The sequence below is a fragment of the Amphibalanus amphitrite genome, unplaced genomic scaffold (genome assembly GCF_019059575.1).
Source record: "Amphibalanus amphitrite isolate SeventyFive unplaced genomic scaffold, NRLGWU_Aamphi_draft 001160F_arrow, whole genome shotgun sequence".
Taxonomy (NCBI): Eukaryota; Metazoa; Arthropoda; class Thecostraca; order Balanomorpha; family Balanidae; genus Amphibalanus; species Amphibalanus amphitrite.
The window spans coordinates 171904-198053 of NW_024882654.1; the positions used below are offsets into that span (position 1 = coordinate 171904).

The 26150-nt window shown below is 51.8% G+C and overlaps 3 protein-coding genes across 13 annotated transcripts in view; 1 reads left to right on the forward strand and 2 right to left on the reverse strand.

Moving 5' to 3' along the window:
* The first annotated feature begins 938 nt into the window (after positions 1-938).
* LOC122370697 (McKusick-Kaufman/Bardet-Biedl syndromes putative chaperonin-like) lies at positions 939-9824 on the forward strand. Its single transcript, XM_043346534.1, has 5 exons — positions 939-1281; positions 1519-1612; positions 3494-4678; positions 4978-5088; positions 9275-9824. Exons 2-5 carry the CDS (start codon positions 1610-1612, stop codon positions 9686-9688), a joined length of 1713 nt encoding a protein of 570 aa, XP_043202469.1. The 5' UTR covers positions 939-1281; positions 1519-1609; the 3' UTR covers positions 9689-9824.
* Positions 5452-8788, reverse strand: LOC122370698. The gene is made up of 2 exons (XM_043346535.1): positions 7653-8788; positions 5452-7025 (listed from the first exon to the last, which is right to left on the reverse strand). Exons 1-2 carry the CDS (start codon positions 7708-7710, stop codon positions 5731-5733), a joined length of 1353 nt encoding a protein of 450 aa, XP_043202470.1. The 5' UTR covers positions 7711-8788; the 3' UTR covers positions 5452-5730.
* Positions 9825-9989: 165 nt separating the features above from the next.
* LOC122370689 (phospholipid transfer protein C2CD2L-like) overlaps positions 9990-26150 on the reverse strand; it is a 33995-nt gene continuing 17834 nt past the window's right edge. Inside the window, exons 5-18 of one of the 11 annotated variants that reach the window (XR_006254594.1) lie at positions 24088-24181; positions 21888-21996; positions 20548-20740; positions 20192-20327; positions 19778-19884; positions 19105-19131; positions 17453-17540; positions 17018-17206; positions 16286-16357; positions 14628-14757; positions 14163-14270; positions 13366-13515; positions 12295-12967; positions 9990-11115 (exon numbers count right to left, since the gene is read on the reverse strand). Coding sequence is in view for 10 of the 11 variants with exons in the window: in XM_043346518.1 (XP_043202453.1) it covers positions 12916-12967; positions 13366-13515; positions 14163-14270; positions 14628-14757; positions 16286-16357; positions 17018-17206; positions 17453-17540; positions 18509-18553; positions 19105-19131; positions 19778-19884; positions 20192-20327; positions 20548-20740; positions 21888-21996; positions 24088-24181 (1500 nt within the window). In the remaining variant the exon portion in view is untranslated. Of the gene's footprint in view, positions 11116-12093; positions 12968-13365; positions 13516-13696; positions 13761-14162; positions 14271-14627; positions 14758-16285; positions 16358-17017; positions 17207-17452; positions 17541-18508; positions 18554-19104; positions 19132-19777; positions 19885-20191; positions 20328-20547; positions 20741-21887; positions 21997-24087; positions 24182-26150 lie in introns of those variants that run through there. The other 10 variants (XM_043346518.1, XM_043346512.1, XM_043346519.1 and 7 more) reach the window with 10 other exon arrangements.

Consider the following 26150-nt stretch of genomic DNA (forward strand, 5'->3'; position numbering starts at 1 on the left):
GGACACCACAGTCCTTCCAAGGGCACCGCAAGCCTGTCAGGGGCACCAGAGGCCTGCCAGGGGCACCACAGGCCTAGCAAGGGCACCTCTGGCCTGTCAGGGGCACCTCAGGCTTGTCAGGGCCCAGGGGCACCACAGTCCTTCCAGGGGCATTGCAAGCCTGTCAGGGGCACCAGAGGCCTAGCAAGGGCACCACAGGCCTGCCAGGGGCACCACCGGCCTTGCAGGGGCGCCTCAGGCCTGTCAGGGGCACCACGTGCCTGCCGGGGACACTTCAGGCTTGTCAGGGGCGTTACAGTCCTGTCAGGGCCCAGGGGCACCAGGCCCGTGGTGTCCCTGCTAGGCCTGTGGTGCCCCTGGCGGTCCTGTGGTGCCCCTGTCAGGACTGTGATACCCCTGATAGGCCGGTGATGCCCCTGGAAGGTCTTTGGGCCCCCGGGCCTCAAGGGGGGGGGCCATGACCCATGTGACCCCCCCCCCCCTTGGATCCGCCCCTGGCTCCAAGGGAGCCGCCCGCATCAGGTAAAGTTGCCTGTCCAGCCCGGACTGAGAGTTGCGGAGTGGAGGAGAGGGGTTTGAACGTCCTGAGGATGGAAACGACGGACTGGGTGACCGTTTGAGGAAAAAGGCTGGCTTCATAAATACTTAGGCATGGGTGTTATCGTTAGGAATGCTGAATTAGTTTGTGGTTTTTAGCAGCTTTTTAGGGTCTGTAGTTCGTTTACATCGCTGTGCCTTGACCCATGGCCTCGTGATATATATTTATTTACAAAACATTTAAAAGCAGCTTGTTGAGTAATTTTAACCAAAAAGGCTTCAATTTCTGTGAATTTTGATACAGTTTATAAAACTTGCTCTTAATTATAGCTAAAAATAGGAATAAATTAGGGAAAATTTACAAGTCACGTGACAAGAGGTCCATCCCAAATGAATAGTTTGAGGTGAAATTCGCTACGGCTTGGGCCAGAGTGTGCGGCGTTTATTATGATGTTATCAAGTGTTATATAATTAAAACCAAATAATTGTGGAAATGTGCGCTGTCATTTAGCAGGCATCCTAGCATACGATTTTTTAGTTCCGAGCTAGTCAACACTGTGTAAAGGCAACACTTGTAATATTACATTTATTGTAATGGACAAGGCTCGTCAGTTTGTACACAAAAACTTGGTTATGATAGTAGGCATACCATCTTTGATTGGACTTCATATGGGATGGACCTGGATTCAAAATCAAGATATGTTTGTGCCAAAGGAGCAGAGGAAGGATCTGCCTCTCATCATTGTAAGGATTACGTAGGCTTAACGATTTCATATCATGCGACCTTGTTTGTTGTTCATAGCGTTCAGAGCTAGCTCCCCCGTGCACTGTGTTATTTTTAACCTGCTCTTCTTTTTCTTATCATATAATTATATGTTCATTTGTAACAAAATATGCACACCTAATAAGCTTTAAGTATCTTGCATTATACTGACCAAGCTCAATATGCTATTTGTAATGCTACCACTGTATTTGTTTCAGGGAGCTAAGAACATTGAACAGGCTGTTTTGGAGAAAGTTGACTCCATGAGGAAAGAATAGGCCTGCTGTATTGGGTGATGCATAAGTGAATATGGTAAGGTTTTAGTATTATGTGACTAGGTACATTTATATTAATAGGTTCTTTTGCATTGGTGTTGTTGGTTTTATACCTAGCCTAGTTGATGATTCTAGAGATAAAAATAAATTAATTTATTTGATCTAAAGGTACCTACCATGGCAAACATATTGGTAGATGTGTAACTGTGTTGTGTTAAGCATAGCCTGTCCCGTAGCTCAGTTGGTAGAGCATTGGACTCCCGGTGGTGAGAGCCCGGGTTCGAGACGCTCCGGCGCTCGATATTTGAGACTCCTGACGGGGATGGTCTGCGGTTGGTGGGAGCAGCCGCAGTCAGTTGAAGTCAGTTGAGTGGGACAGGCCGTGTCCGGCTTTGAAGGGCACGTTAAACTTTGGCATCCAAATTCTCCCGTTACCCGGAATTGCGCGATCGGACGGTAGGGGTCGGGGTCTACGCAACAAGCTCTGCTTAGCGTGGGCTCCGGCTCTGTCAATCCGTCCATTCAAACATTCGAACTAAATTTATAAAAAAAAAAAATAGCCAGCATCAGTTTAAGTTTTCTTTTGAGTCTCTTTTGTTAGTCTGTCTTTAAATCAGACTTTACTTAAATCAGGTCAAATTAGGTCAAATATTTTAGATTTAGATGTTAAAGCTTAAATAAATTTTAAGAAGAGTTTCAAGCAATAGCACCTTAAAGGAAAAGGGCCACCTTCGTGAAATATGAAGATATCGTTGTTTTTCATTTTGACATTATTATTTTTCATTTTCTTTTTAAAACTGGTGCCAGAAGTGCACAATTCGCGAAAAAGTATTTAAAACTATTTAACATATTGGTACTATGTTGATACTCTCTACGGCACCTACTGTATGATGGCATAGCGATGACGTCACACTCAAGCCAATCAGCGTTCAGAAGACAGACTCGTCGGATTGTGTCAGATAAGCTGATTGGTTAAAGCTGAGCTGGTTGGAGCTGATTGGTAAAAAACCAAAGCCTCGCCGCGGGTGGCTGTATTGTCGGATAAGAACGCATTCCTGGGATAAGCACGCATTCCTGGCGTATTTTCTTTTAAAATTGCCGATAACTACGAATGGAGGCCGAAATCGGCCGTAAGGAGGTAGACAGTTAGGTTTTCGGACACGGGCTACAAGATGGCTATCTCAGTTTCAATCCCCATGTTAAAGGTGGCCCTTTTCCTTTAAACTGCTTCAATATTATCTTTTTAGTTTGTCTTCTTTCCATTGAGGTTATGTAACATGCCTTAGGATATAGAATATCAAATGTGTTGTTGACACTTACCTACAGCTGGCTATATTATATATATATATATATATATATATATATATATATATATATATATATATATGTTTCATTAAATATGACAGCATATCTGGCATTGATTTCTTTCTTCGTCAAATATTTGATAAATGCCTATTCAAGTTTGCATTAAAATTAGCTGGCGGTACTATTGTGGTTTTCATAATAGAAGTGTGTAGGCATAATAAATCAGTAAGTGATTTTTATCATGCCATTTTATCATTTTTATGTTCATTTCCATGATGTCATCATGACATTTTTATCATGTTCTTTTTAACTTCAATTATCAATTTCATTCCAATAATCTGATCAACCATGTAACTTGTGGCATTCTCCATAACTTCAATGTGCATGGAATTAGTAGTAGCTTTCAAAGTTAGGCCAACCCTATTGCTAGTGAGACTGCAATAGCTGTGCAAGCATTTACTGATGTACAGTGATGTTGACTGTAGTGCTGTCCCAATAATCATAATTGATGCTAAGATGTCTAGCACATTGTAAGAGAAATGCTGGGCATATAACAGTTATAGCTAGCTAAGCATGCTGTGCAGCCGTTGACCAGACTCTGCTTCTTTCACAGAGTGGAGTGACCCGTGAGCAAGTGGCGCCCAGGCCAGTGTCCTGTGTTTCCCTGAATGATGTGGAAGTGGTGGCCGGTTTCTCGTCGCTGGAGTCGCTGCTGCGGCGCGGTCTGGGCGGCGGTGGCGGCTCGGCGGTCAGCTCGGAGACGGGTCTGCTGACAGTGACGGCCAGCTCGGAGCGGCTGCTGGCCGCGCTGCCGGCGCCGCGGCCGCCCCTGGCGCTGCTCACCGCCGCCGTCCGGCACCAGACCGACGTCTGGAAGGACGGCGGACTGGCGACCGGTGCCCTGCTGGCCGGCCTGCTGGCGCGGCTGCTGCGGGCCAGCGGCCCGCGGCACCGGGTGCGTGCCGCGCTGCGGGAGGTGGCTGCGGAGTGCCGCCGGCTGGCCGCCGCCCAGCAGCTGCGGCTGCAGCTGGAGGTGCCGCAGCTGCTGGCCGTGGTCGACACCGTGCTGCGCTCCAAGCGTCTGCTGGCACTGACGGCCGCCGAGCGGCGCCACCTGTCGCTCCAGCTGCTGCGCGCCTTCCTGCTGGTGGTGCCCGCCGAGCCGGTCGGCGACCGCGCCGCGCTCGGCCACGTGCACGTGCAGCTAGTACCGAGCGGTGAGCTGCTGGACTCGGCGCCCGTGCCGGCGCTGCTGGTCCCCGAGCCGGCTCTGGACGACTACCCTCCTGCCGCGGGGCGCGGCCGGCGCCGCTGCCTGCTGTTCACACCACACCTGGGCGAGCACGGCGAGGAGGCGCTGGATGGAATGGAGATGAGCCTTTCCGCCGAGATGTCCACCCGACCTCTGTCTGCTGAGCGCTGGCAGGCGGCGCTGATGCGGCTACCGCTGCGCTCCGGAGACGTAATCGCATGTCAGCGCACAGTTCCTTTATCACTTCGTCGAGCGCTGGCCGGTCGTGGCGTCACTGTACTGGAGCGTCTGGGTTCCCGGGGCGCCTCTCTGCTGACACGCCTGAGCGGCGCCCGTCCATTAGCCGGCGTCAGTCTTCTGTCGGAGGTGGCCGCCGAACTTTCCGCCGAAGACGGAGGACCTGCCGAGCTGGTGGGCCGTCTGCACGCGGTGGTCGTTCGGACGCTGGGCGGCCGGCCGTACGCGGAGCTGCGCCGCGCTGACTCGCCCGTGGTGACCCTGCTGGTGCACTGTGCCCACCCGGAGCCGCTCAGGGACGAACTGGAGGTAAGGGTCGACGGGACTCAGCTGGGTAGGGCGGAGGTTATGCGGCGTTTAGTAAACCTGTAAATGAACCTGTATTTAAACCCATTGAAAATGTAAAAACAAAATATTTAACTGTTTTTTTTTTTCAAACAGTTACAGTATTACACACGGTGATCTACGTCAAGCGTTTTTATTTACTGACATATTTATCTGTATCGCTTACAATGCCCGAGTTTTCGAGCAGCTGTGTACGAGTATGCCAGCTTTGTTCACCGACTGAGCTTTGAGTGCTCCAATCCTGGTTGTGCGTCTGTTTGCAGAGGCAGCTGGAGTCGGCTCTGTTCGCCCTCTGCTGTCTACTTGGTGAGCCCGCGGTGGTGCCCGGCGGCGGCTGTCTGGAGGTGGTGCTGCTCGGCCAACTCGCTCAGCTCGTAAGTATCCAAATCGTCCACTAATATCAATATCGCATTAGTATTTGATGGTCTGCAAACTGTGTCGTGGAGCTTGACTCACGAGTTCAAATTTTCCCCCTTTTTTACTCATTGGCGTAGCTGCTTTTAAAGATACTGAGCTTAGTGGACCAGTGCAGCTACTGAGAAACAGTCTTCTGAGAGCTGGTTTACGACAATCAGTCATCCAGGGAATCATTATTATACAGTCTACAACGCCTTAAGATGAGTTTGGCGAAAGTGACGCCACATTTATTAATCCTTCTAAGTGTATATTTGATCACGTTGATGTTTTCTCTAGCTAGTGAACAAACTTATAAGCAAACAAAAAAAATCCGTAAAAGTGTCGTCACTATGTTCGCTTGTGACTTGTGATGACACATGCAGGAAGATGCAAAACCAAATGAAAATAATTTTCAATGGTGACAATTTTATTTTAACGAGTATGCGAAGTGCGGATTAGATTGTGTAAATAGCAAATAATGCGAACACTGGCCGGTTGTATGAAGCAAACATTGTGCCGGTGCGGCTGCATTAGCCAATAGTTACGAACGATCGGTACCAACCATCGGAAACGAACAACGCATACCTGTTCTGCAGAACAGAACATTGCTGCGCTCGTCCTTAGCCCCGGGCAGGGGTGGCCTTCTCTTCCCAGCCTGCCAGCATATGGACCATGGTGCAGGCGTAGGCAGCCTGCTCAGTGAAGCACTCGTCGAAGCTGTCCACGCTGCTCGCAGCACCGCTGCTGTCACAGGTGTCGATGATGGCGGCGAGCGCGGCGTGCATCATGTCCGGACCCTCCGCCTCGACGGCCAGGGTCTGCAGCGCGGCCACGTCCACTCCACCGGCGCCGTCCTCCGTGCCCATGGTGGTGTGCCAGCAGCTGGCCGCGCCCAGCATCATCTCTGGAACGTTGGCGAACGCCTCGTCCAGAGGTCCGTACAGCTCCTCCGCGCGGGCCAGCGTCTCGTTGAGCTGCTCCAGGGAGACGGACGGCTTGGCTCGTGTCGTCGTGCAGCGACGGCCCCTGCGCGTTTGCCGGCAGGTGCGCTTGGTGGCCGTTCCAAGGAATTCCTCGATATTCTCCATACTGGGCATCTGCATTTTGGACATGATGTCGGCGTTGCGCCGGCGTCGGCGTCCGGTGCTCGTCGCTGTCTCGTCCAGGCGATCTCTCATCAGTGTGGACACCTCCTCGGCGGCACAGGCAGTCTGGGCCATCACGGCTCGCGCCGGCGGCTGCAGGGCCTTCAGACACTTGCCATGCTTGAGGCGCATGATGAGGCCGACTGTGGGCGACACGGTGTCCGCGACCGACAGCGAGCATTCCAGCTTGGTCAGCTTACCGATGCAGGCCAGCTGGAACTGGAGACGTTGCGCGCCTTGGGTGATCACCTCCGGTGTGTACAAGAAGCAGACATCCACCAGACTCTTCAGCTTCGTCTTGAACTCGTCGTCGGCGGTCATGTCGTCGATGATGGCCTCCAGCGAGGTCTGGTTGAGTGCTCCGTCCTCTCCGGTGAGCTCGAGGTCCCGCAGGATGCACTGCCGCGCCATCAGCATGCCGTTGTTGACAGCGCGCTGCTTGATGACGTCCAGGAGGCTGCGCCCGCGGCGGCCGGCCCGGTTGCCTCGTCGCCGGTTGGGACGTGCCAGCGGCCTCCGGACGGCCGTCTGGTACGCCTGCCCGACGCAGCGCTGCACGGCGCTCTGAACGGCCTCGGAGACCTGCACGCCCTCGGGCACGCAGCCGACGTCGGTCGCCTGGCCCAGCAGCGCGTTGATGTCGACGCTGCGGAAGTCGATGTTGAACTCAGGCACTTCAGGCAGCTGCAGACCGAGCTGGTCGGCCAGCGTCTGCGTGAGCGGAGAGCCCAGAATTCGCTTCAGCTGGGCCGTCTCATCCTCGGCGATTTCTGTGGGTGGAGTTTTGTTAGAGCCGTCACTGAGAACGGGAAGTGGAAAGGAGTCCGCTGTCAGATCTAGGTCAGCCATGGTAAATGTTCCACAATGCGTCCGAAAATGTGAGATAGTATTAGGTTTTCCTGACACATCAAAGAAACTTTATTTTTAGTGTGAAACAGGTCGCTTGAAATGGTTAATATAAGGAAACATCTGTGCAGACATGAGGAAACAGCAGAATGGTTAGCATCATATAAGGAAATGAAATGCAAAGGCTTTCTTAGCCCTGCATGTGCCAGCGATTTAAGACAGAACAGAAAAGTTTGTGCCTGTCTATTCCTGCTTTCTACTTAATCTGCAAAAATCCGTCTACTTCATCTGCAAAAACATCTGCAATGGATGTCAATATGGGTTATTGGTGTCTTTTCTCATATCTATTCATAACGTCAGCTAATATTTTAGGAATCATTCCTTATCGTTATACAATTTAGTCTTTGTCTACTTCAGACAAGGATTTGCAGAGGCTGAGCACCATCCTTCATTACTAATGTGTCTGCTAACATGCGTGAAACACGTATGGCTTGATAAAACCCACTGGAGATCGTACCGGCTCGCGGTGCGGCTCGGTCGCCCCTACTCACTGATGGCGGAGGTGGCGGCAGCCAGCAGGGCCAGCAGCAGAACTGGGACGCGCTCCATGGTGTGGCCGACACCAGTCTGCTGAGCGCCCCTGGCTGGCGCTCTGCCCTTTTATAGGCCTGCGCGGGCCCGTATCCGGTCACATTGGGTCGCCAGCAGAGGGCGTGCCGCGGGGGTGGGCCGAGCGCCGGTCCATCAAATGGCATCCCGGTTTGTCATGACATGACTGTATTTTATAGGCTTTGTCAATTGCAGTGGTGGGCAATGAGTAGGTATAATTTCGGAATGCGTATAGCAGGGCACATTCTCCAGTCCTGCGCTTCCGTCAAAGTAAAGTACTTTGAATGTGCATTTGTACACATGACCACCGACCACTCCATTTCGAGACAGGAAGTGCTTCAAAGACAGCAACCGGCAAGCGAATTCAAATGTTTCGCGACAAAGTGTCCGAATGGCTTTGCTGCTGTTCATGTCATGGAAACAAAGTGTGGACTCCATGTGCCCCGTGCTAGCTGAAGAAATAACTCTTAGCCTGCAATGTAGGGCTGTTGCTATTGCTCGCCGGCCATGAAATCATGTTCGGCTGAGTTCGTGGGTCGCCTTTTCCGGCGGGCGGAAACACCGAACAGCGGAAGCGTGCCGCTCAGGTGGAACCCGCCGCTCGGTCATGATGATTGGCGCGACCCGATCCCGAACAGCGGCGATTGCTTCCACGCAATTGAGCTCAATTGGGACTCTGCATTATGAGTGACCTCAGTTCGGGATATTGGACGGTCGGTGGAGTCAAGGAGGCTTCCATCTAAGCTAGAAGAGAACAAGGGAGCCTGGCGAATGTGTGCTTCCTACTTCGTTCTTGTTTGCAATATCATTCCACGTTAACGTTCTATTGCCAAAGTCATTTTACGACATGGGACAGAGTATGTCCGGATGTCTGGATAACGTATGACGACAGCTGGTATAAAGAAGGACCGTAGCCTTTCAGGTGTGTCTGGATTTGCAGCTGCTGTGCAGGTCATCTATTTTTTTCAACGTTGTTACTTAGCTATCAATTTTCAACCGAGCTGGTCGACGCTACTGTAATCTCCGGCAAACTCTTCAGCAGCTAGCAGATTTTGACTAGCCGAAGTATGTACAAATAAGAAGGAAATCATTCACCGGGCCATGCTGTATTTATGGCTAATTTTGGCTAACTACGTAGCTTATCCCTCTGCTACTCTATTCTCGCTGTCATTGCGCTAGCATTCCAGAGGCGTCAGCATGACCAAATGAATCGCGAAATTGGAAACGAGCTATTAAAGTGGTCAACGATTTGGAACATTTCCCGTGCACGCCCAATTGCAACGAGCTTGACATTGCAACCGGGTCCGGTTATGCGCCATGAGACATGTGGCGCGTGGGCTAACCCTCACTGTGAAAACAGCATACCGACGTTTCCAGTATGGAAAGCTCGTAATATTCAAGACAGACTAAGCATACAGATTGCTTAGACCACGTCGGACTAAGCAATCGTTGGTGGCAACCGGCATTTCGCTGTTGCGAACGGCTAGTCAAAAATAATTTGGCTGTCAGAAGCTTTTCATCCCGTCCCTGCCCTCGCTAACACCCCACATCCCTCCCATTCCAGGCCGCTGGCCAGGACCGCGTCACCCGCGCCGTCACGGACGCCCTCTGCGACACGCTGCGACAGAACGCGCTGGCCATCGCCGGCAGTCCGCTCCTCTACCGGGACGACTCGTACGGCCACGGCTGGCGGACCGAGCCAGAGACCTCCTCAGCTGCCGATCACAGCTGTGTGTGCGGCCTGGTGAGCGGAGCAGACCTCCGCGGCCGGCTGCAGTTCAGTGAGCTCACACCGTCCTACCTGTGTGAGGGTACCGCCGGCCCGCCGGTGGCAACACCCGCCCCGCTCGACCCAGCTGAGATCTCTGAGGAGTGTCTAGTCGACTGTGGAAGGGTCCGGCTAGGTGTGATGGCCTCAGCGCTAGAGGCCTGCCACGCCATCCTCGGTATCGGGACCTGTGTGATTGAGAAAACGTGAGCCGCCAACGGGTCGAATGTGTGATGTGTGAAAAAGCCTGCCTGTAGTCTGCACGTATGATTTGTGGTCTGCTTAGTGATATGATTTATTGTCTTAGTCCGTGATATTGGCTAATAAATTATTATTCGCCTCTTGATTACATTTTAAGCAGCGATGTGCCAAACTCGTGAGTTGTGCCAAGATCGGCTTCCCTGGTTTGATGCGGAGGCCGCTGAGCCAGAATCTTTTCTAGTTTCGTCATCTGTCGACACACACTCTGATATTGACCTGTTCGGGCCTCCTCAGTCAAAGACGGCAGTCCTGGATAGCGCGTCTATTGCACCAATGACCGTCGGGCGGTGCGGCAAGTACCGTGAGCAGTTAGGCCACAGCAGAGACAGACCCAGAGCACTGGGACACACACCGAGGCGGGTCAGCGGGGTTAATGGCGTCGCGCGGCCGCCGGGGCCGGCTACACAGACGGGCCACGGCTGAGAGAACACTCCCGCGGCGGGCCGCCGGCACACGGCACGCACCCACACCGCCGACAGCCGGCGCGGTACCCACCCCCTTCCCCAGCCACCCAAGCAGCTACAGCCACTTCACTAGCTTTATCAGACCTTCAGACTGCCGCGGACCAAGCTTTGGCTTCAAAGTTTCAAATATTGCGGATGACTAACTCGTGACTGCTTATACCATCACATATCTGCACAAGCCCAAGCGAAGCAATCGGACGCGTTGCAAAAGCCTCAAAGAAAAGTCAGATCTCACGTTATCCAAATAGCACGTACACTGGCTGTAGATGCCTAATTCGTCGCGGACACAACCCGGGTATTGCCATGCGAGGAAGGGCGTGACAGCGGCTCCCTTCACTGTCATGTTTACAAGAATTGTCTCCGATGGCGCTGCGCGGAACACGGCGGCGGCGGAAGACGATTGGCACGTGCGAACCCTTGCCCAAACAGAAACCCTCACACCCACGCACACACATATAGAGAGACATGGATCACTGTAGCGACTAGGTCAATCACAGGGGGAGGACAGCGACGGTGGGAGGGGGGGGGGGGAGACTAGGGGAGGTGAATTCCCCACACCAGGGAGTGCAGAGGTGCACCAACGCGTGCCAAGCGGCGCTGCAGGTCAGGATAAGGTCACACAGGTTACGAAAATCTACACAGGTCACTCCCGGTGCCGCGCGCTGGCCAACAGAGATTCAGCGGTGGAAGAGAACTGGATAAGTTACGGGAGGAGCGCGCGTTAAGTACGTTATATCACATCAGGTTAGGGGGTAACCAGCTGAGCTGTTTCACTATGCCGGCCACACGCGTCACTGCCAACAGGCAAAACAGCCCTCGGTTCAAGGCATACACGCAGGTCAATGGCCTAAACAAGCCCAGCATGCATGCTCGATTAAATGATTGCCCACTCATCACAGACTACTCATGGTAGGGGAGAGTGGGGAAAGATGCCCAGGGTTTTACTATGTCATATATTATTCGAAAATGACGATCGGAAAGCAAAAACTTGGAGTTTCAACGGAAGCCGACATCATTTTTATCCAAAAATATCACACTTTCGTGCCTGAAATATGATAACTTTCTTTTGCTATTAAGCATTTTCCTGAAGAAGTGAAAGGGGGCATCTTACCCCACAGGGTGGGAAAGACGCCCCCTAGCGATGGGGAAGATGCCCCCTGCACTATAAGTGGCATAAATGGGCACGTGAATCGCCTGAACGAACCAGTAGTCCCTTCGAGACTGCAGTAGACACCAAACGTCATCGTAAGGGCCCTCACAAGTAGTCGTAAGGGGCTTCAGAGGTCATCGTTAGGGCCATCATAGTCCAGCGCGGCCAAACAAGCCTCCGTGGTGGCGTTCGGAGACCACTGTGGGGCCCTTATAGGTCTTCATGATGCTTGAGGGCCCTCGAGCCCATCGTGGGAACCTCAAATGCCAGCGCGGCCCGTAGAGCCAACGTCGGAGCCCTCAAAGGATGTCGTGAGGGGCCCTGGAGCCAATAATGGGGCCCACAGAGGCCGTCGTGAGGGCTCTCAGAGTCAGATGCCGCCCAAAAAGTCGCTGTGTGTGCCGAGAGACCGGCATGGGGAGCACCCGACCGTACTGGACTCTCAATAGTCCCAGATCGGCTTTTGTCTCTCATCACAAGTATGTAATAAATGATTTGACGGGCTGCTTGAAGAACAGCCTACGGATTTAGGGGGGCGTCTTTCCCCATCAAGACAGGGGGCATCTTACCCCAAGGTACCGAAGCAACATTAAATCAGTACAGTTTGTTAGCCATAAAACTACACCCTGAAACAAACTGTTCGGGACACAGTACACGCATGTTAATGTATCACGACTATAGCAAGGGACTCAAAAATTATTTACCTTCTTTGATATTTACAATGTTTTGACACCAAAATATTTTTTGAAAGCAGCAAATAAAAAACATGCAATCACCAGCCAGCCGTTGCCCAACTGAGCTTCGCAAATTTTTGTGCAGCTAACAAGGTAGGCTTCCGCTTTACGCTAAGAACATTAATTTCCAGGTTCGATTCTTTGTTTCGCCGGTAGAGGGGGTGGGGCGTCTTTCCCACCCTGGGCATCTTACCCCACTCTCCCCTATTTTTGGCAGCTCGCAGCTTAAACTGACGTTTCAGCTTTCCAGAGATCAAACAGGCATGTGCTTTGGACGATCAGTAAGTCGGGCTCAGACATTTTACTATGGTTTAGCCATGTTGCAGCAAGTCATGGCTCGGCAAAAGCGAGGGACTCTGACGCTGACATTGGGAAATATGCATGAGGAAGAAAGGGCAACTATTGCACTACGAAGCGGATGAGCAATTACTTTCCAAACGCCTAACTGGGCCGGGGCCCGATACTATAAAAGCTCACACATGAACCACATCCAGATAATGGCACATACCCCGGGCATACATTGACACGCTTTGGTTATAACCGCCCAAGCAGCAGAGCTCCTACCCACCCCGGGGGCACGTTCGCCCCGCCCCTCGCACAACCTATCGGCCAAATATCTCAGCTGAGGTTCAAACAAAGCCACGCGACGGCGCTCGCATCATACGGCCCTTCAAGATCATAGAAGTATATAAAAGTCTCACGAACACAAGCGTAGCACATTATTATCGTCGGCGAAAACCATGATCATGGGGAAGATTGAAGTCTAGTCGGCCCTCCGCTGACCGGCAGACAGATTGCTTTGGCCGATCACCCAGCCGTGGATGGTGCCTATCGGGTCATGTTCCTCTGCCGCTTGTCTTCCATGGTTTGCAGGTATTCACTGAAAGAAAACGTGTAAGGTGAAAAACTGCGAAACGTTTTCAGATATTTGAAGAAATCATTTGGGAACGGTTTCACAAAGCAGAGAACATGCAAGTGACCATTCGCGTCATAATTAAGTGATATACAACATACTGACAGGAGCGGGAAAATAAAACTGATTGAGAAAGGAAGCATGTTAAAAATAACTACCATCTTCATTATTCGCGAAACCTATCGATTCGACCACCAGCCGTGCGTAGGTCAGCTTCAAATCGATATGACGGGCACTCGACATGATACACGAACCCAGCCAACTAAGATATACTCGGTGGCCCCATTCTCTGACGCCCCCTCGGTCTGCTGCCGACATCTCCGACTGCTTACTCCCCCGACTTCCCCACCTCTGTCGGTACTTACAGCTCCATCGTATGTACGGTACTCTCGGGGCATATGGTCTCCACCCGTACATGGCACTGTTTGTGCACCTTGGCCTGGCAGTTGCGGCACTCGTAGGCCTGCTTTCCGAGCCAGCGCGGCAGGGACTTCTCACAGACGGAGCAGAGCGCGCTGCGGTGGACAGTGAGGAAGATCAGTGGGCGGAACATACAGTGACAGACATAACTGAACTAACAGCGGGTCACGGTGGCCAGCGCGGCAGGGACTTCTCACAGACAGAGCAGAGCGCGCTGTGACAGACAGCGAGGGAGATTTATTCAGTGGACGGACAACACAGTCTGACAGACATAACTGAACTAACAGCGGGTCACGGTGGCCAGCGCGGCAGAGACTTCTCGCAGACCGAGCACAGCGCGCTGTGGCAGACGAATGGAGGTCAGTGGACGGAACACAGTGACAGACATGTCTGAATGCACAGGTCACAGTGCCCAGCGCGGCAGACTTCTGACGGAGCAGACGGAGCAGAGCGCGCTGTGATAGACGAATGGAGGTCAGTTATGGACCACGCAGTGACAGACACAGGCAACACGGCGCAACTGAACTGGCCGCATAGCACAACATCAATTTTCAGAGCAATTAGAGCGGCCGCCTTAGCTATATGACACGGCGAATCTAAGCCCAGCTATTTCGCAGTAAACAACTGAAAACTCCCTGTTCACAGCCCAACAGTATAAAACTGGGGCAGTTGCTACTTGCTAACCCTTCCCGGACTGACTCGACTACTAAGACTGAGCCCAGCCAGGCGGCGATCAACTTACCTCGGCAGGTGACGCGCGACAAACACGTGCTCGTTGAAGACGTGCAGCTTGGTGCCCTTCTTCCGCAACTTGCCCCGCTTGGCCAGGTTGTTCGGAACCAGATAATGCCTGTGTGCAGAAGGCAAATGTCTGGTATCAAGCACGTCAAGAACGAGAATATTATGTACGCAACGGTTTGACGTAGCGTATGCTATGAGTACATATTTGGGATGCAGACTTAAAGAAAGACATCCGACATCGACCTTTGAAGTTCCGATTAAACTTGATTCTCGTAAAAAAAAAATCAGTCAATTGTCTATTGTTTGGTGGCGGGGTACGAACAAAATGCAAGTACAGAGCAGCAATAAAATTGGAAGGATGGCACGAGTAATAAGAGGTAAGGTCGGAAAATTTACGTCTTTAGCCCAAGATGCATGAAGGACTGCATGGGCGAAACGATACAGCGCGGTTCGAGACACGACTCACTTGAGCACGCCGTTTTCGGTCGTCTCCAGCACCAGCGAGGACTGGTCGTTGACGTAGGTTCGGTTCGAGGCGTTACTGATGCCCGACATATCACTGAGGCTGGAGTCGTCCGGTCCGCCCGGCCGGCCGCCTGGTGCAGAGGCACGCAGAAGGACACGTCAGGTCACAGGTCAGATGACGCGGTGATAAATGGGTGGTGACGTAGGTCAGTTCATAGCTTCAAACATGGTAAGTCACTAACTTACTGACATGAAGAGAAGATCTTGGTGACGTGACAAGCTACGACTGGCTCTACCGTTCGATCAACATGAAAATGCATCGCAATGAGGCACTGACATACGTTCTCTAGTCCAAAAGTCAAGCCATCTTTTCATAACTACACAAGCGACAAAACTTATCCTCAACCGTACAACAGAATAGCCATAGCAGTTGCTCCTCACTGGTAAGTACTGAGTACAAGCACCAGCTCCCCTTGGTATCCCTTGGTATGCAGTATGCAGATGACACACAAATTTTAGTCAGTGGTAAAAAGGCGGAATTCAATCTTGTTGTTAGCAGGCTGGAACAAGTGTTGGAATCTCTGGGGTCATGGTTCCGAGCTAACGGGCTCAAACTTAATTCTGAGAAAACTCAATTAATTTTGTTAGGTAGCCCACAGAATTTGCGAAACATTTCCAGCTATGTTGTAAAATTTAATAATTGTAATTTGACTCCTGTTTCCGAAGCGAGGAATCTTGGAGTTCATTTTGACTGCGCCCTTAGCTGGGACACTCATGTTTCTGTTGTTGTGCACCGTTGTTTCGGAATTCTTACCGGATTGTCGCAACTGAGGGGCCATTTACCGCCATCTACCATTTCTATTCTAGTGGATGCCTTAGTTTTATCTCATATCCGCTACTGTTTATCCGTTTATGGTAATACCACAAACAAAAATCTTCTTCGGATTCAGAAAGTGATCAATTATGCCGCCAAAGTCATTTTCCGTCGCAAGAAATTTGACCATGTGTCCGATCTGCTTCAACGTTTGGGTTGGTTGAAAGCTAATGAGCTCGTCCAGTACCACACTATGTGCATGGTTCATAGAGTACGTCGCGCAGGCGAACCTGAAGCACTGGCTGAAAATCTCATTAAAAGCTCAGAGACCCGTGACCGCAATACTAGACAAAACAACACATTGTACGTACCAATGTCACATACAGAGATGGGACGAAGGCGTTTCTGCTGTCGTGCACCTCGCCAGTATAATGCGCTGCCACATGATCTGACGTTACGCTCGACGCCAGCTTTCCGGAGTCACTTAGTAAGCCACCTATGTGACAGTCGCACCGTGACTGGGCAAGAGTGACGTGGTCCGATGTCCGAACTATTAGAGCAATGACTATCGAGCGATTGTTGTTAAATGTGGATGATTCGTCTCGTGTGTGTATAAGATGTGCTATTTTTTACAGCAACCTAGGCGTGGTTTATGATAGGGCAGGAAATGCTGTGTACATATGTTGCATGCTTTGTACTACATAACTGAGACTGTAATAGCCCCGAGTACATCGAGGATTGTCTCATTAAATACATTACATTACATTACATTACATATCCCACGGAGGGTGTACCTCATAGCCACCCTCTTCCCTCCCCTCGTATCTCCAGAGGGCACAACTCACTGAGACAGGGGTGCGACCGGCGGTCTCCGGCTGCGGCCGTTGCGACTGGGGGACCGGTGCCGCCACCGCCGCCTGTTAAAGACACGGCACCGGTCGAAGCTCGATGTTAGTGCGGGGTGTGAGAGTAGCGAGGGGGTTAGCGAGGAGTAAGTGGGGGATAGCGAGGGGGTAAGAAGGGTGCCGCCAGCGGTATTAACTAGCTGCTGCAGTTGTTAGCATGATTGGGGTTTGAGAATACTGTGGGTCTCGGTACAAGCAATTCAAGAATTAGCAGATCAGGGATAGGAAAAGCCACAGATAATAGTAGCAAAAACCAATAGATAGGCAAATAAGCTGTGTTAGATAAGCATCCAAATGTGATAGGTATGCACGAGTGCTGAGTGTTAAATGGTCATTGAGTTTGGTGCGAGAGTGCCAGGCAAATTACAACTGAGCGTGTCAAGCAAATTACAACTTCAGCAGGGTAACATAACACACCGTCTCAATGTTATCAGCTATTCATGTTTTATGTGGACGCTCAGGAACGAGGAGTCGAGTTCGGGTTCACATCCTACCAAACACACTGAAAAGAGTATAAAAGACTGTGAATTTCAACAGTGCCGGGTGTCAAAGCGTGCATTTAGTGTCTCACCCTAGCTCCAACAGTCCTGCCAAGCTCCATGTCCGCCCCCTGCCAACCCCCGTGCACCCGCTCCCCAAAAGCCCTCCCCTCCCCCGGTCGAGGTCACTGACCGGGCACGGGCACGGTCAGGTAGTGGCCTCTGTCCAGGCTGGCGCTGCGGCCCGGCTCGTCCTCCCAGTCCTGCCTCGCGCCAGGCTCGGTGGACTGACTGCGAGACTTGCTGCCGCCCAGCCGGCGGCGTAGCGTGCCGAACAGGGAGCGTTTCTTGGAGCGCCGCCGGCCGCGCGCGCCCTCGTCACCTGACAGGGCACGGGACGTCAGTCAGTCAATGAACTAGTGGTGTGTGTGTTCGTGCGTATGCATACACACACACCTAAAGTCGGCAGCATGTAAGATGTGCGGTACAGTCCATGGGAATACCTACAAGACGAATGGGTCCTTACTCCTTTTATGAAAAATTGTATGTAGCCATGAATGGACTGCGTGCACTGTGCAGTATTTTGCCGCAGAACCATGTCGAAGAGCGGCTGTGTGTGCCCACCCACCTGATGCCGACTGCGCGCCCCCGCGGGCCGCGTCCTGTCCCTCGGAGCCGGGGTCGGACAGCTGTATCGAGTCGTCCAGGTTATCCTGCTGGAAAGCCAGTAGCGGTCAGATATGAAAGGAACAGGCGGGGTGTTATGACAAGGGAACAAATGAGACTGAAAAACAACATAGGAGTGAAAACGGGTAGGCGAGTACGGTCCGATGAGACCGGGCACATTTTACTGACCGGGCGAGACACAAACTTGCGACGACGGGATCTATGGCAACTTAAGACAACAATAACTTTAACATTTATGCAACAAAATCCGATCATCCTGCATAATAGCATAAAAACATAAAAGCGCATAGAAGAACAGTGACTACCAAGTTCTCTATTCGACATAGGATACATCAAAATTACGGAGCATCCTAGCCCTCCACCATGGCTTCGAGAACCCAATCAACGAGCCAAGTTACCAAAGCTCTCCACTGGTAGTCCCAGGAACCAGCCGTGGCTCAGAGTCCGGAAGGGGGCGTGCCGGACGAGCGGTAAGTGCTGTGACCGCCAGGACCCGTGGCAGTCAGGCAGGGCCAGCGACAGATAAAGATCCACCGGCCCCCGCAGTGCGACTCTCACAGTGTGAAGAAGGCGAGCGACAATTCCCACCATCCGTGAGGTGCTAAGCGGAGACGTTCGTAGAAAGTGCCGATAACGGTACAGTACCGAGTAACCGAAAAGAAACCCGGAAAATAGTAGAGTGCGATAAAGAACAGAACCGTTGCGAAGCGTGCCTCCGTCAACCTTGGCGAGGCGTGCTGTTCGCCGCAAACATAATACACCCATCCATAGAAGCAACACCAAAGGAAAAGAAAGGCGCGCAGAAGTCCTCTAAACAAGCATACACCCGAGCAGAGGACTCCGGTGGAACCAGACCAGAGGCATCCAGCCGGGGTCGCATCTCGCCCTACACCGATCAGCGGGCCCACCGAGACATCAGAGCGTGCAGAACAGGCGGTCCGCTGAAACCCGAGGCCCGGAGAATGTGACAGCCAGTGGTGACATTCACCGTACCAACCTTCTGAGGCACTTCCACCCACAGGCCCGAGCTAGTCTGCTGAACCTAGGAAAAAAGGGGCCGAGTTGAAGCAATGCGATAGCTTTGTCAGCTGGCAGGGCCCAGCAGGATCCAAAATCGAAATAAAATTGAAATTAAATAAAAATATGGTCAGAGCATCAAAGCTAGCAAAGATGGGAGCCACACAAAGTGGGACGAAATAAAATTGTTTGATGAGTAATAAGCCCCATTACGCTCAAGCCATTGCCCAACAGAACGGTGGCCAAATTAGACGATAGAGCCCACCTCACGACACAGCTGTTTCAGCGTTACCATACCAAGGCACGAGCCAAGCCGATCAATATTTACCATCGCCGCGCCATTGTCTAGACACTGCTGGCATCTATAAAATTACGACGGCCACCTGCACACTATTCCACTTCATATCCATCCATGGGCCTCAAAAGTGTCTGGCACTCGCGCCTGTACTTACAACCCAGTTAGCGAGGGGCACTACAGTTACCCATGAGGTCCTTAGGGGAAGGCAGGGTAGCATAGGGAGGGTGTTCGCTATAACAGGGGAGGGTCAGCTTTTGACGAGGCGCTTCAAAACTCACCTTCACAGTTGGCAGGGCAATCGGCTCCTGGCGAAGGTGGGAGCGATTGGTTAGTACGAACGCATCACACACAGACGAATATACGAGAGAGAGAGAGAGAGAGAGAGAGAGAGAGAGAGAGAGAGAGAGAGAGAGAGAGAGAGAGCTGGTTACACGGCGCTTGCAATGCTCTGCCGTGTCAAAGCGGCCGGGGTTGGCCACCGTAACTAATAAATGTCATCGATTCACTTAGCACGGTGACGGACATTTACATAGCGATGGTTATTTGCAAAAATTTAGCATCATCATTCATCAAGGCCATATGTAAATCGACGAATTCACAACAGCCAGGCATATGCATTCAGCGATCGCAAGCTATTCTCAGATATGCAGTTCAATATTATGGAACAATGTTAGCAGCGCCAATGTCACACGCAGCAGCCGCGCTGGCTTTACGTACAGACGCGTTTGTAACTCACAAATTCACATGCGACGGACACTGAGAAAATCAGCCATGATCCTCGTACCTCATCTTAAACGGTCTGATCAGTCGCAGACAGGATTTGCCACCGGTCGTTGACATCGGGAGGTCGTCAGTCTGACCAACTAAAGGTAAAATCCGCACAGCGAGGCGGATATACCTCACAACCCACGACGGCTGTCAGGGTGCAGATCATAGCCACCCAGATCCTACCTTTTTGGAGCTGTGGATGATGAGGGTGCTCTTTTTGGCATTGGGCCGCGCCTTCAGGTCCATGTCCTTCAGCGCCATGCTCTTCACAAAGTTGCCGTCATCCACGTCTGTGGAATAAGTAAAGTTACTGCAAGAGCGCTTAAATAGGAGAATGAAATGTGCAACGCTAGTTCAGCTCGCTGAAGGCTAATGAGTCCAGTGTTGACACATCCAATCGGCGTCGAAACACATTGCCTTTTGCTGAGACGTCTGCTCTTACTCTTGAATGCTGTTCTACCTTACCATCGGGGCCTGTGTAGATGACGTGTCACTTAAGCCGTATGTATGTGATGTCACGTACCCTCGGGTCGTATGCAAGTTATATTCTAACATCTACCCTAGTTAGTCGGATCGAGTGTAAGTGACGTTACTCACCCTCGGGTCGCGTGTAGGTGGTACGCGTCGTCTGCAGAATCTCTCCCGAGTGCAGGAGCCGCTCCGAGGTGTGGGTGACGCGGTGTGGCAGTCCCCCCTCCTCCACCGGTGCGCCGTGCTCGTCCACAAACAGAAACTGGAACAAACACACCGGCAAACAACCAACGGTCTGGTCAACAAGCAAGTACCATTGGACACATAAACAAAGATGGAGCACAATAAATAGATGGAAATTGAGAAATGATATAGACGGAATCTAATGGATCCAAGAGTTTCGATAGCTTTAATGCGTTAAAATGAATTATGAGGGTTACGAAGTTGCATTTAGCTCGCTCACAATCACACAGTTGTCTTACCTCGACGGTGAGCGATCCGGAGACGGGGTCCTGCTCGTAGGGCCTGGAGAGCAGCGGTATGATCTGGCGCTGACTGGGATTCACCAGCAGCTCCTCGATGCCCACTATGCCCAGGCCGAGGAAGTTGGTGTCGCGCGCCTTCTGCTTGTCGAACACCTCGAACAGCAGCTCACTTGTGTTGGGAGATAGGTCGCTGAGGGCAGGTCATCGGACACAGTCAGCGAATGAGGAGCCGGGTCAGATACAGATCACTGCGGGCAGGTCATCGGACAGTCACTGCGGGCAGGCCATCAGACATCATGGACATTGGACAGTCAGCGACTCGGAAGACACTGCAGGCAGGTGAGCAGACACAGTGACTGAAGGAGGAGGCTGGTCATTGCAGGTATGCCTCTGAGCACGGTATGACAATCAGGATTACTGAAATTCACAGCGCGCACTTTACCAAAATCGTTTACCGTTACTTGGTCTTTATTGTTGGTCTATAACAATTCGACCACCGCTTATTAGCAGACAAAAGGGATCACCATTTAATGGTCTTCGGAATAGATATTTCATAATGCCGATCATCTATTGATTGTTTATCATTGTTTCATTTCGGTAATAGGTACGGATAAAATCGGCTGTATTGAACGGCCTGTTATTCACATTTTGCAAGGCAATCGCTATTATTAGGCTGCAAATACTACTCGTATAGACATGTGACCAGATTTTTACTTGATTAATGACTAATGACTGTCAGACCACCGCCTCCCTCGCCCCGTGCCAGAGCTGAGCTGTATTTGTGTGTGACAGCCACCGGCAGGCGGAAGCAGCGACACAGGTGTTGTGCGGCGCCGGCCTCGCTCAGACGCCGGTGTTTGTTTTCGACAGCGGACTGGCTGGCAGCGGGCGCCGGTCGGACCCGCCGCACCTGGCCCTCCCGGCACGGTGTGCCGCCCAGCGGCCGGCCGGCGCCGGTGGGTGCGGCCCGGCCGACAGACCGGCCGGCCGGCCGACTGGCTGGCTGGCTGCCCTAGGTCGAGGAAGGTCCGACTAACTACAAGGCCATTTGCATGATTGCTATTAAAAGGCACTATTCTTAAAGTACTTTTTATAAGCGAAAAATACCCACAGCCCATTTCTACCTTGCAGAATCGCAGCTTCTAATTTGAAATCGTATAAATCATTTGACGAAAAAGGTCCAGGAGCTACAAACCACAAGCTTGCTAATTACACATGATTATGAAATTCCAAGTCTTATGAAGACTACCAGGAGTGGCACCGGTTTGGGGTCAACATAAATATTCTAAGCGCAATGACAGCTGCAGCACAGCCTCTGTGGTAACGTGTCTACTCACAACACGAATGCCTCATCCCAGAACGGATGGTCGGTGTCCAGTCGCGTCTCGGTCTGGAACTTTTGCGGCGGCTCGTCCATTTCAATTTCGCAGTACGGTTCCTTGCAGCCTGAAACATGACACGCAGTCCCGGTCACACATAGTAAAAGGGTCCGGTTCCACTGATCTTCGCACCCTTCTTGGAGAGGATCGGCGTGCCTGACGCGAGGTGCTGAACTTTCCCCAATATATTGAGCACTGTACTGGCTGAAAACGGGATTTTTTTTTTCAAATAAATTTGTCTTCGCACATTCGGTGTAGACTGTCAAGCGTTGCATGCAGAGCATCGATAGTACATAAATGTAATTAGTAGTACATGAGACATGAACTCGTTTAGTTCATACGCAAGAACAATAAAAATATGCGCCGTGACTTGCTCTTGAAAACGGGAGCATATAAAAAGTAGATGTCATATGCAAAATTTCCAGCGAACATTGATCAAGGTTCAAAGATAACTACACCAAAAAGCAGCTTTCCCGCGAAAGAGCAGCGAACATCTAAGAAAACTGCCGCGGGTAGCAACAACCCCATTCCCAGTGCGGGCGCGAGTTAACGTAAACCGGGAGCACCACACAGCGATAAACATTTGACGGGCCGACATACCATTCCGACCACGACATATGTAGGTGGGAGAGACATTCCATACACGATGCGTCAATAAAATTATGCGCCGCTATTTACGGGAAAATGCAGTAGGTGACGCCGCTCTTGTAGGTAGGCATAGGTATTCGTCAAAATGGTACGCCTAAAGAATTCAACCCTGCCCTCGTAACCCCAAAACGAATGATCGCAAAAGTTCCCAAGAGCCAGACAACATTTTCGAGCGCACGTGAAGCGTTGAATGGCTCCCATCTGTTGTCTGCATCTCTGACTAACGTCCTGAACTTCTAACAAGGCCGTCCATCCCGCCGGGTCATAACTCAGCGGCTCGGAGCAGCGCGTTAGCGCGCCGCTGCCAACACCCCCTCCCCCTGGTGCCGGAGGTGGTGCGGAAAGATCGATGTCAGAAGGCGCCCCACACGGCAGTCTCAACACCGCAGCACGCTGAATGACCCGGTAACATACAATGAATAACGAGCATCATTTCATTCTGAGCACAATGTGTGAGGACTGATTTATCAGCGAAGACAAACGCTAAATATCTAGCTTGTATCCGTGCTAGCCAAGTATCACGTTTGGGATAAGATAGGCGGCATCCTTAGGATGCCACAATCATCCAAAGCAAAAATATACATCAGGGTAACAAACCAGATATGATTTACTACCAACACCCTGAGACAAGACGTTACTCAAGTTGACGCTATCCACTTTATAGCTTCCTTTATGTTATACACACGCCCGTAACGTCTAACTTTATCGTTAAATAGCGCTACTAAACTGCAGTGGAGCTCTCCGTTGGCGCCCACACCGCAGGTATCGTTGTTGGCGTCCTCACAGGGCGGCTGGCATCAGAGAGGTACCCGGACTAGCAGCGGCTCCAGGCGGTCGATCACAAGGCGCCTGTACCGCCGCCCCCGCCCCCGCCGCGGCGCCCTGCCGCCACCCCGCCACCGCCCCCGCCCCGTCGCCGCCCTGCCACCGTCCGTCGAAGGCAGCCAGCCAAGATCAGCAGCTGGGCGGCGGTGGGTGGGATGGTGTCCCACACGCCGTCCGTCCCTGCTCGTCCCACCCTGACCCGGCCGGACCGAGAGAGGCCGAGGATAGGAGGGACAAGTGTCAGGAACGGCCGAGTCTGACAGACGGCACGCTGCCATCAGCGATTTATCATAGAAAAAGGCCTGTCACCAACGACAGGGGTTAGTGATGTATGGTGGGTCGCGGATGTGGGTGTAAGGCCAGTTTGTCTTTCACCGTGTCCTGATATTGGCGGTTGGCACCAGTGCCAACGGTTTGATAAAAAAGTAAAAATAGAATATGAATCAATTAAAAGAAAGTGGCATGGCTATGTGCTTAGAATCATTAATCTTCTCCAGACCATTAGCAATCATCAAAGTGATATTCGATGTCAAAAGTCTGCAGTAAAGTCTTGATATGCGTTCCATAGCACTTTCCAAAACCCATCGGTTGGAAAAAGAGTCACTTCCGTGAAATCCATCACCTCTCGTCACTCTGCCAGACCAATTCAATGGGCAGAAACGCTTCCGTGTAGCACTGTCCTCACCTTTGCTGGCACCGAGTCCGGCCGCTTTCACAACCTTGACCAGAAGTCGCCGCGTCATCCGCTCGCCGCCATTGGCTTCAGGTCGGTCCCGGGACTGAGGAGGAAGCCATAACCGTCAGACGGTGAATTGGAAATAGAATAACGTTAGCAGAGAGACGAAAATAAGCGGTGCGACTTTAGTAAGAGAAAAAGTGAACAAAGTTTGGTCCGTTAGTGGAACCGAAAAACAACATTTGTTTTTGTTTGAGAAGAAGACTTCGGAATCCAACCCTTTTATCCTCCAAAATAGCTTCACTCTGAATTAGTTTTGAAAACACCACGTCATAGCATCTATCCTGAAAAACACGGAACAAATAGTGCATGGACGCGTTTCGATTGTTAAATATTTATCAGCATGACATGATCCATAGACCTCTACATACGGTATGTAGAGGTATATGCCATGATCACAAAGAAAACGTGATTATGTCATGCTGATGAAGATTTAACAATCGAAACGCGTCCATGCACTATTTGTTCCGTGCTTTTCAACTTGTCTCTATCAATATACAAGCATCTATCCTATCGTACTCGTATAATGCATTGATGCCCTTTCGATAGCATCATGGCGATTTCTTTTAATTGTTTCATTTCCTTTCTGGCATCTACATAAGGAAGATGGGGTCATAATGTCATTAGCATTTTCCCGGGGAGGCACCACTATACATTCCCTATTGGCGACAGAGACTGGATCCCGTCTGACCCGGCCGCCCGGCGGGGCGGGGACGGGGGCGGGGGCGGGGGCGGAGCTGGCAGCACGCCCGCCCGTTCGGCGGCCGGCCAGCCCGACTGATCGGCAGGCAGGCCGGCCGGCGCGGCGGTCTGCTGCCGGGCGCTGGGTCAACCTGCCTCACAGAGGCCGGTTCAACTGAGCGGTACTACCGGCTAGCTAGCAGTAACGGCGCGGGGGCAGGTCTCTGCCCATAGAGCACGGTTCAGCTGAAGAGCCGCTATCGGCGAGAAGAAAACTGGCGGCCCAGAGAGCATAGTTCAACTTAGCAGCAGCCGCCGGTGCCAGAAAACATAAAGACGTGACCACTGCTGACACAGGCCGGGCTGGCGAACGTACTGATCCAAGACATTGCCGATGTTAAACCTGTGCACGGTCTTAAATGAAACTGGAATTACTGGGTAGGCTGCTGGTTCTGCCCGCTACCGAATGGTTCCGGACTGCGGAATGCAAACCCTGCAGGCTGCATAGTGCAGACTCCGCACTGCAGAGGTCTGTAGCTACTGAATCAGACCGCTAGGAACGCGGCGGCACGGCGTTTTTACCACCGGGAGCCCGGCCAGAGTTGCAGGCTGACACTGCCGCAGCGAGGGAGAAATAACCCGACTCGAGATTTGGAAGTAGGACCTCGGACCAGAATCATAAGCTGAGTACAAGTTGCAGTGGCACCGAACCGAACTAAGGCCAAAGCTGGGACCGGAGGTCGAGTCTCCAACTTTGCTCCACTGCCTTTATCTCTCTCCCCCCCCCCCCCCAAGGTGTCGGTGTATTGCATTATAACGACTCTGTTCCAGACTCAGGTCAGACACGCCTTGGTGACTCATTCCGGTCGCCGTTCGAACACGCTGACATCAGGCCCGACTGGCAGCACCACTGCTTACGTCACCCATGACGTCATCGCTGTCGGTTCGGTGGCCGCACCTAGCCGTGTCAGGCAGACCTGGACTGGCTCCATACCGCTCTCTGGTCATGTCTCACCGCCAGCACATGGTCAGCAAATCTCAAAGCCAGAGGGTAACTAAAGCAAAAGTTATTTCTATAGAGAAATCTGTTTGAAAGCGCATTTGTTTTTGTAACACGACCAAGGCAGCCGCAGAGAAAGCGAAACATCTTGGGGTTAATCTTTTTCGACCCTTCCCTCCCACCTCCGTGAGCTTAGAACAGGATTTGTCGCTAGTTTCTAAAAACAGGAGTTCCGCTGATGCGACGGGCCGGCTCTAATCTCCCGCTTTTAAACAGAGGAGCTCAGCGGAGTTGCAGCTCAGCCTGCGACGCCACTAGTCCGCAACAAATT

What these genes read in the sequence shown, in the direction of transcription:
- LOC122370697 (XM_043346534.1), top strand. An exon ending in CGCTCAGGGACGAACTGGAG is followed by an intron (nt 4,679 to 4,977) that starts GTAAGGGTCGAC and finishes GTCTGTTTGCAG; the next exon opens with AGGCAGCTGGAGTCGGCTCT. An exon ending in TCGGCCAACTCGCTCAGCTC is followed by an intron (nt 5,089 to 9,274) that starts GTAAGTATCCAA and finishes CTCCCATTCCAG; the next exon opens with GCCGCTGGCCAGGACCGCGT.
- LOC122370698 (XM_043346535.1), bottom strand. Translation starts at nt 7,710, where the DNA reads ATGGAGCGCGTCCCAGTTCTGCTGCTGGCCCTGCTGGCTGCCGCCACC. An exon ending in TGCCGCCACCTCCGCCATCA is followed by an intron (nt 7,026 to 7,652) that starts GTGAGTAGGGGC and finishes CTCCACCCACAG; the next exon opens with AAATCGCCGAGGATGAGACG.